General features: G+C 40.4%; 1 protein-coding gene across 1 annotated transcript in view; it reads left to right on the forward strand.

Moving 5' to 3' along the window:
• The window catches only part of foxj3 (forkhead box J3), a 108,288-nt gene that overhangs the window by 31,862 nt on the left and 60,629 nt on the right, over window positions 1-15,797 (forward strand). Inside the window, exon 2 of the mRNA XM_047347468.1 lies at window positions 11,091-11,585. Within this exon, the coding sequence (XP_047203424.1) occupies window positions 11,265-11,585 (321 nt within the window). The 5' untranslated portion in view covers window positions 11,091-11,264. The remainder of the gene's footprint in view (window positions 1-11,090; window positions 11,586-15,797) is intronic.

Raw genomic sequence — 15,797 nt, forward strand, 5'->3', positions numbered from 1 at the left:
AGAGCGAGAATGCCACCAAGCGCTTGTCCTGCCAGTTCCTTAAGTGGTCTAGTTGTGATTCAGCAGCAGGATCTTGCCGGCTGCCAGGCTGGCATGGAGTCAACCTCCCAGAGGGACTTTGTTAATGTGGGCCCCTAGGCTTTGGGACTGGGGTAATTGGGTTCACATGGTTGGTGCCAGGACACCCCTGCTACCTCCAAAACAAAGACCACCTCCCAGGCAAGCTGTTGGGGACGTGAAGCCAATCCCCCACAATCACTGCTCTGATTCACTGGAAAGGCTTATTCAATTACTGCTATGCTGAATGTGTGCCTCTTTTCTTTTCATTGACCTTAAAAGATTGCCCGCAGAGCTGTAGCCTGTGCTTGTCTCAGTAGCTTAGACCTCTGTCTATACATATCTGTATGATAAATTCATGTCAGCAATGAACGGAGCTCACTATGGAGACTTTCACTTCTGTGTCCATTCACATTTCTTTGTCTGTTTGCTGTGTGAGTTCTGGGGTTATAAACCCTGCTGCTTGCATGGTGGCCTCTGCAGACAGCCTGGAGCACCTCAGTTGATCCTCAGACGGCTCACAGATCTTTTCTGACTCTAATATGTCTTTCCTACGTCTGCCCAGCTCATCTGTCAGTTAACAGCGGCTGAGTGCAATCTGTCTTTACTTTTGAGGTCTGCCACGACCAGTTGACGTAATCTGTGACGTCGGCTATAATAATCCGACCGCTAGTTTCATCATGATCATTGTTTGTAGTCAAGTTTTTATTTATCTTTCTATGCTTTTTACCAGAAGATAAAAGGTGTTTTCTCCACATTTCTGGGTGTGAGGGGAAGCCTCTGGCTGTAGTCTGCTGTGGTGCAGTCATGTTTGGCTGAACCCTGCAGTATTATTAGGAGTCCATAAAAATAGTGATATTATATTTGTCTGCTGGCTGCTGCATCTCTAATCCTGTTTAATAAATTTAATTGTGGAGATGATGTTAATACCTAAATAAATCTGATTAAAAAAGTAAATAAATCTCCATTGTTACATTTAAAGGACAGTGGTACAAAAAAACAGATTCTTGCTTTCAGAGTTGCTGAACTGAGGCTTGTGTTTTTTATCTCCTGCTCAGTCTCATCATATTTGTTATTCTGAATACTCCAGCTTTTTATTGCCTCTTTTATTTATATAGTTTAAGTGCAAATCTGTTTATTTAAAACAATAAAACAAAAAAGCTTTTTTTTTAAAAAGGGAAGATTGATTAAAGGTTTTTGGTGGGCAGCTCCATTTATGAGACTTTCTAAGTTTCTGTCTGGTATTTTATTATAATTTTCTTTTAGCGCTCTCTCAGATCTCTCCTCAGCATTTAACTGCCCCACAGTCACAGTTGCACTCCAGGTTGATTGGCAGAATAATTATAGACTTGATTTGCTCAACCACGGGTGAAGCGAGAGCAAAAAGAGCAAGCATACCGTTTTTATTTTAAGAGAACATCAGCATCCTGCCTACATCCTACAAAAATCTAATTTATCATGTTGCTACTTAGACAATAAATACTCTTGAACACATATTCACTCTTGGGCAGATTCTGTAAGAGGTGAAAGGCCGCAGATGGGCAGCCGACTCTTTCACGCAGCAGTAAGCTGAACGATGTGCTCAGCCGCGAGAGCAGCTATAATTGACATATCCTAAAAACGCTTTCTTCCTGGGGGTGGCTTCACCGGAGCCATTAAGCCATTAATTGAGAAGGAAAGCTGATATTAAAAGCTGTTGCCTTGGCGTTGCTGCTACCTGCTTTTTTTTTATTATTATGGCGATAAGGCTTTGGGCTGTGGTGCTGCATCATTGCAGAGCTCACATGCAAATACAATACAGAGGCTCTTTGCCATTTTAGTTTGACAGATCTCAAAAATAACTCCTTTAGTCTTTACCCTGCAGGAGTGGAAAAAGTGAGGAGTCACTTTTGACTGAAGGGCAGGTGAGCAGAGTTCTCACCCCGCCTTGTTTATACCCTCCGCTATCACTAGGACAACAAGGGCTTTCTCCCGAACTGGATATAAAGCTGCTGATATGGAAGGTATGACCTGGGTTTCGGTCGAGAGTGCGGATACCCAAAGCCTTGTTACCAGGTTACATCACTGTTGTTGTTATGAGCTCATGTGCCAAATCTTCAGGCATAACAGAAGGAGCATGCTTCACGTTTCCCCTCCTTTCTGCCAAGTTACCATCACACTACAAGAAGATTCTTGTCACAAATGAGCTCCCCCTCCTTAGCGTCTCTGGATTCTGGGCAGCATTTAGGAATCAGTGGTGTAAATATTTATTGTGGCCTGTTTGAATTGCGGTGACACTGTTTTTAATACATCGTTCATCACGCCTGCAGTTCTGAAGAAGCAAATACAACAGCACAGTCATCACAGGTCTTAATGGTCGCGTCTCTGTGGCTGAGCAGACGCAGGCTGTTGGAGGATTGCTCTTGACGGATGCATGGCTGCAGTAAAAGGGGATTAATCTCGGAAATTGCAGATAAACGCAGGAGCTCGCTGGCCTGGTATGCATCAACAGTACTCTGACTGCTAGTGGGAGTATGTGAGCTGAATAGCCTACTTTTCTCAGACAGGAAATGATGACAGTAATACACAGGTATTTTAAAGGAAGTTGTTCTCAGTAGGAAACCAGATATTCTAGGCAGAGAGCAGAATTTACCCACTTTGACTATTATTAACATTGTAAATATGTAATCATTTCAATTTTTATCTGTTTGGATGTTTTGCATTGATATTTGTTGTTGACTTGATTCTCAGCCATTGCAACTGGAAATATAAATATCAAAAAAGTAACAGTATATTAAGTGCTACACTTTTTTATATAATATAAATCTCTTTTCTGGCTTTCTCATGTTGTAAATCTTGCAATGTTCAAATTTTTGTGAGGGCATCCAGTATGTTTCCCACATTTCTTTTTGCCAAATTTAAACAATAAATAGCTCACTGAGGTAAATTTGCTTTTCTTTAAAGTTAGTACACTGATTCTGACTTCCAGTAGGATGCTGCAAGTTAGTTTTCTTTCTGTGATAATAATACAAGCCTTTGCAAACAAGGGGATAAAAAGTAATGTGCTTTCTTGGCAAAGCTAAAACAAAATTTCAGATATATTGTTGAAGTTCAGGTTAAGATGGTCATAAGTACTAGTAATTCATATCTAATAAGATCTAATAATTTATTTGCAGGATTAATACTAATTGTAGTGTTTGATGTCCTCAAGTGGGGGACACATTCACATGGCGGCGCTGCAGACATGCACTTACTCCAACCACAAACAGCTGAACACATAACCAGCAACTAATATATTCTCAGCACTCAGCTGCTATTTTTATTATGTTATTCTTTGACAGACCTCTGAATTATGACCTCTTCATCACATTTTGGAGACAAAAATGTAACAACCAAGTGCACCAGTGTAACTTGGGTGTTAGAAAATGTGCCCTGGGCAGGCATGAACCAATTTAAGCTTCTCATTATATTGAATAAAAATACCACAAATATAAGATAGTATAGGATTTGAAGCAAAAAAAATCTAATATGATCCAGCCATTTTTATTTTAAGTCAGAATAGCAACAAGTAGGCCAATTCCACACAGTAAAATGGAAACTTTTTTTGCAGTTTTGAAGCTGTAACTTTAAGTTTGGTTAACCCTAATACTAGTAACCATGCCAAGCCCTGAGGTCTTCCTTTATTTTCAGATGATATATATTTCATGGAATCCCAGGATAGGGGCTTGTCTTTAGGGCTAAAACAACTAATCAAATTAATCATGATTAATTCAGTTATCGAATAATGGTTAACTGGAGTATACATGTCATTTGCTGAAAGAGCAGCTCACACAGAGCAGTAATTAAGCCAAAACTGTACAAAAACTATATACATTTTGCAATTAAGATGAAACACCTTTTTTCTTTTTTGGTATGTAAATATGCAGTAACCAGAACTCAAGTGGCGTAGTTTTATCTTCACCCTGGTTCCAATTCTGTATATAATAAAAATCTCCCAATAAGCATCTTTTTCTTTCCGATTATTAATCAGTTAATCGAAAAAAATAATCAACAGATTAAACAATTAGCAAAATAAACCTTAGTTACAGCCCTACTCGTCTTTGTTTCTGAGGAAGACGAGAGTTAAGGGCAGCTCGCACTAGCAGCACAGGACATGTAAAAAAGTACACCCCTATTATTTTCTATGGCACAACACACATCTACTGTCTTTGCTCCAGGCAATCCTTTTTGAACTAGTTCCTTTCAGAACAATTGACACTTACAACGGAGCATAAGTACTCTGTGTTTTGGTTCAGGTCAGCACGACGCCTCTGTGTTAAAGGCGACGCTCGCTAATTGACTTGCAAAACAGAACTTATTGCTTTGACATGTCCTGGCGGATTGTCCATTGCTGTATGCGTGCTTTATGTTGTGCTTATACAGGGGTTGGATAATGAAACTGAAACACCTGGTTTTAGACCACAATAATTTTTTAGTATGGTGTAGGGCCTCCTTTTGCGGCCAATACAGCATCAATTCGTCTTGGGAATTACATATACAAGTCCTGCATAGTGGTCAGAGGGATTTTAAGCCATTCTTCTTGCAGGATAGTGGCCAGGTCACTACGTGATACTGGTGGAGGAAAACGTTTCCTGACTCGCTCCTCCAAAACATCCCAAAGTGGCTCAATAATATTTAGATCTGGTGACTGTGCAGGCCATGGGAGATGTTCAACTTCACTTTCATGTTCATCAAACCAATCTTTCACCAGTCTTGTTGTGTGTATTGGTGCATTGTCATCCTGATACACGGCACCGCCTTCAGGATACAATGTTTGAATCATTGGATGCACATGGTCCTCAAGAATGGTTCGGTAGTCCTTGGCAGTGACGCGCCCATCTAGCACAAGTATTGGGCCAAGGGAATACCATGATATGGCACCCCAAACCATCACTGATCCACCCCCATGCTTCACTCTGGGCATGCAACCGTCTGGGTGGTACGCTTCTTTGGGGCTTCTCCACACCGTAACTCTCCTGGATGTGGGGAAAACAGTAAAGGTGGACTCATCAGAGAACAATACATGTTTCACATTGTCCACAGCCCAAGATTTGCGCTCCTTGCACCATTGAAACTGATGTTTGGCATTGGCATGAGTGACCAAAGGTTTGGCTATAGCAGCCCGGCCGTGTATATTGACCCTGTGGAGCTCCCGACGGACAGTTCTGGTGGAAACAGGAGAGTTGAGGTGCACATTTAATTCTGCCGTGATTTGGGCAGCCGTGGTTTTATGTTTTTTGGATACAATCCAGGTTAGCACCCGAACATCCCTTTCAGACAGCTTCCTCTTGCGTCCACAGTTAATCCTGTTGGATGTGGTTCGTCCTTCTTGGTGGTATGCTGACATTACCCTGGATAACGTGGCTCTTGATACATCACAAAGACTTGCTGTCTTGGTCACAGATGCGCCAGCAAGACGTGCACCAACAATTTGTCCTGTTTTGAACTCTGGTATGTCACCCATAATGTTGTGTGCATTTCAATATTTTGAGCAAAACTGTGCTCTTACCCTGGTAATTGAACCTTCAAACTCTGCTCTTACTGGTGCAATGTGCAATCAATGAAGACTGGCTACCAGGCTGGTCCAATCTACCCATGAAACCTCCCACACTAAAATGAGAGGTGTTTCAGTTTCATTGTCCAACCCCTGTATAGCTTATATAGTTATTAGGTATAGGAAGATAACAAAAAACGCAACAATCTATATTTTAGGTTCTGTTTTTTCAGTGAACTGATGTTTTCAGTGAGGTTTTTAATGAAAATATGATTACAAATCATAAACGTTAAACATGTGGCCTTTCCCTTGGTTAGGACAAAATGGGTTAAGGAATAGCCATTCTGCTAAATTACAGAGAAAAATAGAAATGCTCCAATCAGGCTTCTCCCAGCCATCCCAGATTCCACTTTTTTGGCTTAAAAATAGAATAGAAAACATAAGTTAGTTTACTTTATCATGGCACTACAATATACTTTTTTTCATCATGTAAAGCACTCCCCAGAAGTGTACTATGCAGATAAACTTTTCTTGCCTAGTTTTGTTTTGAACAGAAATGTTAAAAAATTACATTTTATTAAGCATATGTCGAACCCAAAGACCGAAATAGTCAGACGACTTTGTTTTGATGCAATGGAAAAGTTAAAAACCTATTCCATATTTGACCCCCTGAAAACCAATCAAAGCTAATCCATGAAAACTGGCCAATCTCCAACTGATTAATCTTTACTTTCTTCTTTGCAGTGATGAATGGAAATAAAGCCAATTTATGCTAGAGATGCACCAATCAGGTGGTAATTGACTAATTCATTGCTGCATCACTACCATAAAGGAAGGAAAGTGTAAAATTTAGAACACCTAATTATGTTTTTAAAGAAGAGTGGTCATTGGCTACATTAGCGAAATGTTTTTTTTTGTTTTGTTTTGTTTTTTGCAGAGTGTATCTGAGGTAAATCTATCAGAACTCTCAATTGAAGTGACTCACATGTGCGAAGTCGATACCCATCTCTAAGCAACAGTAAAAACAGGCGCTGTTGATCTATTCGGTAAACACTGTTGTTTTTTTTTTGCAACTTCATTGTTGTTTAGTTTGAAAAATGGAAACACAAATAACTGTCTCATGCAAAGGTAAACAGTTGAGACAGTAATGTTTGGTTAAACTGCTCAGAAACTTGAGTTTGTGCAATTTCAAATAAAGGAAATTCGTTCCGTATTAGTAAAGCCAATTTCACTGACGCACTTCCCTTTCAGTGGGACCCTTATTTCTGCTTCATTAAATAGTTCCTTTTTTTCAGTCAAGGCTTCGTCCATCACCACAGACGTATCTGAGGACAATAATATGCTCTCCTTACACCATGTTGTACTTTGGGGGCTGTTCATCACAGATTTATGGGTTATTATTGATGGTTGTTGGTCATTGGAACTATTTTTGTTGATAACCAGTTATATTTTGCAGGGTTCTACAAAATGCATTGCATTATGTATGATTTCTTGTTTACAGCTTTTTCTGTAATTTGAATGTATGGAGCATTGGTTGGGGGTTAAAATTCAACTCTTTGATATGCATGTTGCAAAATATAAGTATAAAAACTGTTTTTTACCAGTCTGTTCTGTCTGAAATAGACTTAGTGTGAGGACAATAACCAAACATTTAAGTGCCAGTCACTGTAGAAGCTCTTCAGCTGAAATATTAATTTCATCTGGGGCCATGCATTGTTATGGGTACTAAAATTTTAAGTGCATTCTAAGTAGATGCATGAATTTTGCAATAGCTGAGAGGGGGAGCGGCGCTGATTTTTATGACGCAGTTGCTGACTTGCTTCCCCGGACATCCTTGCTTAACATAGTTAAGTTGATGTAATGTGCTGTGCTGAGTTGAGTAATCCCTGGTTGTTTCTCATCTTATTGCTTCATTGGGGATTCTTTGCTGCGAGTCTCTGGCACAAGTAAAGCAGCTGTGCTTCAACCGAAGCCCTTCAGACTGAAGCTGATTTGCGGTCGGGTTTTGTTGACGGCTGTGCCGTTGATGAGTCCTGTCAAAAACTTGAGAAATAAAAAAAAAAAAAAAGAAATGTGTTCAATGTTTAACTCTACCATTAAGCCCTGGAGGGTGTTTGAATAGAAAAAGAATTTGACTATTCATTCTTTACCCTTCCAGGCCTTAAATACTTTTCACAGCTTCTGCTTGAAAACTAATTAAAGAAAAAAATAAGATGTTTCCATTTTATGTATGACTATGATGCAACACATTTTCCTGAAGCCGAATCAATGTGCTTTTGTGTGGGTTCCCATGGGCCCGTGGTCTCCACTCAGGACCTCTGTACACAGACCTCTTTCTGCTCTCTACCAGCTCTGAATCTTGCTAAACTCACACCCTTACAGCACTTGAGTAATCTGTCACTTCTATCCTTTATTAACTTTCTACCTGTCTCCTGAGCACTTCTGTGCCCACCCACAGACCCACTGGTGAACACTCTTGGACTGTCCCTCCTGATGTAGCAGCAGGCCTATGCCTGTTCCATCTCTGACTGTACCCCAGTCTGATTAATAAAGACAGCAGGGGGGCCTTCTAACTGCCTACTCTTGTTACTCCTTATCATTACTGCCACCGCCCAAGGTTCTCTAATGAAGACAGCATCTCGGCCCCATGGATTATATAGCAGCTGGATCATTAGCATGAGGGGCCAACTAGCATGTGTGTCTAAGAATCGGGCCTTTTCATCAACTCTTGTCCCAATCTCATCACCTATTGTTGGGTCCAGAAACCCCAGTTGGCTTCTTTCTTGGTCCCTTCATTCATACCTTATATGGGAAAAAACATAAATTTTATTGTATTTTATAATTTTTTTACACAAAATAATGCTGAGGAAGACTGAGAAAAAAATGCTTCGTTAGTTACAACAGTGCCATTTAATGCTTTAGGGGTGCTTTTTGTTCAAAGCCAGAAACCAAATTTGATAATTGCTACAAATTAAAACAATTGACCAAACAGCCTCAAAGTGATTCTATATTTTCTGGCAGGAATGGGGCAGTCTAGAAACTACATGCTGTGAAAATTTTATAAAGTGTCATAATGGAGGTGCAGTGTATTTTCAGTGGCACCCTTTAGCCCTTCAGTTTTGAAATGTGATAAGGTGACAGTCAAAATGTAAAATTATCTAAACCTCCATGTAAAGTTCTAACACCACCTCTGGCACAATATTTCTAGTTGTCCTTTTTTATGTGCAAACTCCAAATATTCTTGTTTTTTTCCAGTATGGCTCAACAAGCTGTTTTAATGTGTGGCCAACTTCCTTTTCAACGCTTGAAGTTGCAGCCAAAAGAAGCCTCTTTAGTCAGACTTTTGCAATCAGGGTTACAGCAGCAGGGGGCAAAACAATAAAACAAAAACAAAAAATGCATCTTTTCAAAACATTTGACCTTTGTTTTTTGGACTATGGATATTCATTTATTACATATTCAAAATGTAACTAAAATATGTGAAATCTTGTTTTTAAATGAGCTTGTTTTCATTTTAACATAATCATGCAATATTGATATATAACAAAAGCAAAATGCAGCAGGAAACGAAAACAGATTTTGCAGGATTTTGTTACAGGAATCATAAGGAACTTTATGCTGGAAGTTTATGCTAATACTTTTCAACTGATTTCTCACAGCAGGGGATCGCAAGAGCCCAGTAGTCAATTGAAGATCCTCAGTTGGTGCGGACAAGCGGAGTATAAGATGAAGGCGTTTTTTTTTTTGGTTTTTGTTTAAACAAGACAAAATTCAAAGATGAGGAATACCAGATTTGATGGCAGGAGATCATTAACAGGAAAAGACCCTGGTCTAAAATGTTTTCCTTATGATCACAGCTGAATTTCATCAGGCACATGTTTAACAACGAGGGAGGTTTACTATTTATTTCATTTCTAGACTAGTTAGTGATATTTCTGTTCAAAAAGACTTGAATATGTAATAAATGCACACTATCATAGACAAAAAGCTTTTTTATAGCTATATTTGTTTTTTGTGCCTATTTTTTTGCACCCTGCTGCTGGAACCCTGGTTGCATTGTCTATTTTAAAAGAAATAAATAGCATTGACATGCATATCAATACAGATGCTTTCTACCAAATGTTTTTTCTAAACTTCAGCCATATTGTGTCTCAGATGGACTATATATGTGAGTAAATCATGAGGCAATCTGTTGGGTCCTCTACCCACCTTTCAGATAATATAGGCGGGCTCAGGCTGCAGACAGAGCGGCAGGAGTAAAGGTGGGAGTGTTGTCACGCTTGCTAAAAACAGCTGGTACAAACCTGGACAAGTTGCTAAGAATGATCCCCTGTAAGCCTTGAATAATAAACTGTTAGCTGAAAGTCTTTGTTCACGTTGTCATCGAGCATAGCTCACCTGCATTACTTGCCAGCGCTGCACGTGATGTCATCCGCTGAGTTGTTACCAGGCTAACATAACACTGCATTAGAAAATTCACACTGGGTTTCCAGCTTTTTCATAGTTGGTTTTTATTTTATATTTTGTTATTTTATTTTATTCACACATTGTAATTATTTTTGGTTTTACCTGAAACAGTACAAATTTTCTTTTGGGCTTTTTAAAAGTATAATTCACTGTATAAATCACTGTAATGCATTAAAATTATTAAATCTCAAAGATGCATGTTTTTAACCAACAAAATGGTATCAAGCCTGTTGCTCTTCACAGCCAAATGCGGCACATTCAGTCTTAAATATGCTGTAGCTGACACACACTAACAAACACTCACTTGTGAGCATGTTTAGTCAAGTGAAACAGAAAAATCCCACAACATAGTGGAGATTCCTCACTCTCCCGAATGTTCCCTCCTACCCCCTTTCCGACAGACTGCAGTGTCATCCCGCCCAGATTTTATTTATTTTTTTACCCCTACATTCTTGTGTTCATAACGTTTGGCCTTTCTATTTTCGGAGCGGCATGGCAGTGTGCCGAGAGCGACAGTGAGACGGGTTGTTGCTGGCTGCAACATGGCTAACGAACACACGCACACACATAGCAGAGGACAGTTTGCAATGTGACTCTAGTTGGTTTGTTGACGACAGAAGCTCTGTTTGGAGGAGGCGGGTGGGCTGGCTGGCAGGCAGGCAGGCAGGCGGGCGAGCGAGCAGCAGGGATGAAAATGTAGAAGGGGTTTACTACCCTCGAGAGAATCGGAATTCCTCCTGAGCCAATCCCCCATTTGGCTGGCAGTTGTGAAAACAATTGCTTGGCATTTACTCTCTCTGTGCAGATGGAGTCCCAGCTATGAGTCAGCTCTGAGAGCAGCAAGTGGTGGAGAAAGTGGTGGGCTTGTGATCTCTAGCGTGCAGAAGCTAAGGATACTTATAAAGACAGTTGGGTGATGATGTGGAAACTGCAAAGCAGCTTTTTTTGGGTTTTGTTCGCTGCAGTATGGTGGATAAAGTTATTTTTCAGGCTTTATTTACTCAAAGTAAAACCTTGACTAATAAAAGCATGTCTTACTCTCCTGTTTCTCCAGGGTCGCACAGAAGGCGCTATGCTGACGTCCTGAGCCGAAGGAGTCCTGATTTGATCCCCTCTCTTCCTTGTCAGTTCCCACACTTGGGCTGCTTTCAACCAGTCATCACACCAACAGTAAACCACCTCTTCCAGCCTTTTCCCCCTGTTCCCTCCTGCCCAGCCTGCCGTCACCATGACGTCGGAGCTGGAGAGCAGCCTGACCTCCATGGACTGGCTTCCTCAGCTGACCATGCAGGCGGCCATCCACAAGACCGCTGCCCAGAATGCCCACGGGCCCGGCATGGGCAAGAAAAGTACCTTACTGGATCACAACACCACGCTGGATCAGGAGGAGGTGCAGCAGCACAAGGATGGCAAGCCTCCATACAGCTACGCCAGCCTTATCACGTTCGCTATCAACAGCTCGCAAAAGAAGAAGATGACGCTGAGCGAGATCTACCAGTGGATCTGTGATAACTTTCCCTACTACAAGGAGGCGGGCAGCGGCTGGAAGGTAAGGAAACTGAAACAAGCTCCATATGCAGATATCCATATGCAGATCAGAAATGTCCTTATTGATTCACGAACAAGGTTTTCTGTCTGAACTTTTAAAGCATGCACTGGGTTAAAAACAGCACCTTGCATGTGTGCTTGTACCCTGTAAACCTATTCACATTTTGTCTTGTTGATGCCACATGTATTTTATTTTCATTTTATTTGATAGACCAGCACAAAGTAGTGAATAATTGTAAAGTTTAAGGATATTATAAGTTTTCAAATTAAAAATAAAAGTCTGAAAAGTGTGAAGTACATTTGTATTCTCCCCGCTTTTACTTTGCTACAGTTAAATAAAATCCAGTGCAATCAGTTGACTTCATGAATGGAGTTCAATGTGTAATTAAATGTCAGTATAAATAATCAGATTAAATTACCCATTGGAACAAGCCTTCACAGATGCCACAGCAGTCTGCAAAAGAAACAACATCATGAAGACCAAGGAACACCACAGACAAGTCAGGGTTAAAGTTGTGCAGAAGTTTAAAGCAGGGTTAAGATACATTATACCAAGCTTTAAACATCACACTGAGAACTGTTTAGTCCATCATGAGCTACAAACCTACCAATATAAAGCCGTTTATCTAAAAGAAGCGGCTGGGCAAGGATCATGATGAGGGAGTGCTTTTCTTCAGCAGGGACAGGGAAGCTGGTCAGACTTGATGGGAAAGATGGGTGGAGCTAAATACAGGGCAATCCTGGAACATAAGTCCTGAGACCGAGGCAGCACTTCACCTTCCAGCAGAACAACAACACTTAACATACAGCCAGAGCTACAGTGGAATAGTGTGGATCACAGTATAGTCATGTATTGGAATGGCCCAGTTAAAAGTCCTAAATCCAACTGAGAATCTGTGACAAGACATGAAAATTGCCCATCTCAGATGCTCACATTTCAGTCTGACAGAGCTTGAGCTGTATTGTGAAGAAGAATTCAATTCAATTCAAAAATGCTTTATTCACCCCTAAAATGATGATGTAGCTTATATTATGAAGGTTTCCTGAAAGAGCCGTTGTAGATGCTGATGGCTGTGGGCAGGAAGGATCTCCTGTAGCGCTCCGTCTTACAGCAGATCTGAAGAAGCCTCTGACTGAAGACACTCTGTTGCTGTAGGACAATCTCATGAAGAGGATGCTCAGGGTTCTCCATAATGATCATTTTATGAAGAATCCTTCATTGCACAATGATCTCCAGAGGTTCCAGAGGAGTCCCCAGAACAGAGCCAGCCTTCTTTATCAGCTTGTTGAGCTTTTTTAAGTCCCTGGCTCTGATGCTGCTTCCCCAGCAGATGATGGCCGAAGAGATCAATGGACAAAACCATCAGTTCTAGATCTCCAAAGCTTGGTGGTTCTGCAATGTGGTCACTCCCAGGGGCTTCAAATGCTGACCATAGGTTTCAGATTTTTATTCATACAAAAACTGAAAGACATGCAACAGTTATGCAATAATGCCTTTTGGTTTCAACATGACGTGGAGAAGTTTGAATACTTTTGCACGGCCTTATATTTCTTTAATCAATAAGCATACAGGTGAATAGTTTTTATACAAAAGATTCAGTTTAACACATGTAGATGCACTTTGTTTAGGAGGACACTAAAGGGCAAAAGGGACAAATGAATGAACATGGTATTTTTGGGTGTTAATTGCTTTTTTGCTGTCATTTTTGTTGACAGTAATAGTATATACCCTCCAGTTTTTATTTCTCTTCAGGGATGCAGTTATCAACCTTTTTGTCTGTTAGAAGATATCTAGTTTTTTGTTTTTTTTTAAACCTGTGGAAGTTCTTTGTTGAACTTGCATTTTGTTGACAGCATTTGCTGGAGAGTAGAAACTGACTTAAATCATTGTTTTGTTGGGTGCGGGGCATCTTAAACAAAGTGCAATTTCTCTGGTAATCACCATTGTCACATCCTAGAAAGCTTAGAGGAAGAAAAAAAAGAAAACAAGTGTGCCAAATCGTACTAAGTGCCTCACTCCTCTGAATGAAAAACGCTGCAGCCCTGGGAGGACTATACGAAGTGTAAAACCCTGGATTAATATTCAGACAAGTGGCCCCTATCTGTGCGAACACAGACTAAATAGCCCATTCATGGGTTGTATTATTCATTGCAGATGCCATGATAGGAGAAGGCCATTATGCAGAAGGAGAAAGCCAGTGCTGTGTCATCATCTCAAGGAGCCCATGATATACTGAGATGAAGCTATGCTGATTGCCTTTTAAAGGGCCCAGATGGAAATTGATATTAGAATGAGTTTTCCAATCAGTGGACGTTTATTGGAAATAGAATCTTAGGCCCTGCTTTATTGCAGTCAGACAAGATGTATGAAGCCCATTTCCTTAGGCAACAAGATCTGGCGTGTGGACCTGTGTGTGTGTGTGCATGTAGGTGAGGCAGAGATGAGAAAGCATGTGTTGTTATAGATGCATTGATTTTAGCTTTTGTGAAAATGCACGTTGTAAGGAAATTAATTGTTTCATTTCGCAGCCGTTGTTTCCTCTTTTGCCTTCATCATTACTTATTTAGTTGTCAGTAACCCGGCGGCATACGTGCCGTCTTGATTTGAGTTGCAGCCATTTTCACCGACCACCAATTTCAGCTCTGTACCACCCACTTTTTGTATGCAGTGGCTTGGTATATTCAGTGATAAGGGGTTTTCTCTCGAGCTTGGCATGGGGGTGCAGTGTTATATTCAGCTGTTGTTTGACAGACCTATTGATCAAACGTTTAAAACTTTTATCAGGATTGAAGCTCGGATAGTCAAGTCTGCATATAGTTTACTCTTTAAAATATTCAGTTTATTTCTCAGAGGAGAAAAGGTAAAACATAGCAGACACTTATCCTCAAAAATGTCCATGCATACTATTATTTATTTAATTGTTTTTATACGTTTTAGAATAGGTGGCATCAGTGGGAATCCAGACTTCTGCTGCTGGCAAGGACTCTTTGCTCTACCCACCGAGGTACCATTCCACTATAGATTCAACACAAGGAAGACACTCTCCTAGTCACTCTTTCTTGCTTTCCATTAGTTTCAGAATTTTGACCTTTTCTGACAAGAATTGCATTATGCAGCTGATCATTTTCTTTGTTTAATAACATCAATTGTGTGTCCTTTACACATAAATGAGCCTAGCAACCTGTAGCCTGTAGAGGGCAGTTCTGAGTTAGCTTCTGACTTCAGAGGAAAGTTTCAGACAGAAAACATGGTGATTGTGATAATGTTTATGAAAACAGTAGACTGAGAAGTTCCGCCATTTCTGCCGTGTTCTTCGTCCCTTTCGCTGATCACACCTGAGCTAAAATGCGCCACACGGCCCAGACGATTACAGGGGTTGCCTCCGCTTGTTGCCTTGTATTTATATTTCATGAAAGTAAAGCTCCTAATTTTCACACGTCATGGGAAAGATGTTGTCTCTTGCTAACATCATTTCAGTATCACAACATTGGCAACTGCTGTCTCGTTTTTTTTATAATGATTTGCTTTTAAAATTCACTCCATTGTGGTAGCAAAAAAATCTGCAATCTGCCTACAGCCTTCATAGGTTTATGGTTTCTGACAATTCTGTGAAATTTGGGGACTCTACCAATGCGTCCACACCCACAAATGCATGTTGGAGGAAGCGGATCTTTGCGCTCTAGGGTGTACATATATATATTAAAAAAAAGAACTGACGTAATTGGGATGAAGTCTTTTGTAAAAGTGTAACAGAATTAGTCAGTGGCGGCGGAGCTTGTCGCTCCTCCAGTGCTTTCTAGTTTAGTGATAGCTCTTACAGATCGACAGATTCTAGCCTACATGTGGGTTGCAAATGTAGAAATACCCCGCACTTAAAAAGTGTGAAAAACCACATCACTCTAACCAGGATGCTGCACAGCTCCGGAAACTGAAAGCCTGCGTCACCATCTTTTTTTTTCTTTCTCAATTCTTGTTATTAGCGTGTTTTCCCTGTCAGTTATTCTCAGAAATCAAATCAAGTATGTATTGCTTTTCTCAGCACACCAGAGACTTGAATGAAATCTATTATTATACTTCATTCTTGGGGCATTTGAATGGGCTGCGATAGCCTAAAGTTTGTTCCTCAAGTTTTTCTTTTGCTCTGAGAATTTTCATTCAGGCTTGCATAAAAAGCCTGAAGATTGTACAGCTGTAAAGGGTTATGACATCATA

Source organism: Girardinichthys multiradiatus, chromosome 20 (assembly GCF_021462225.1).
Source record: "Girardinichthys multiradiatus isolate DD_20200921_A chromosome 20, DD_fGirMul_XY1, whole genome shotgun sequence".
Taxonomy (NCBI): domain Eukaryota; kingdom Metazoa; phylum Chordata; class Actinopteri; order Cyprinodontiformes; family Goodeidae; genus Girardinichthys; species Girardinichthys multiradiatus.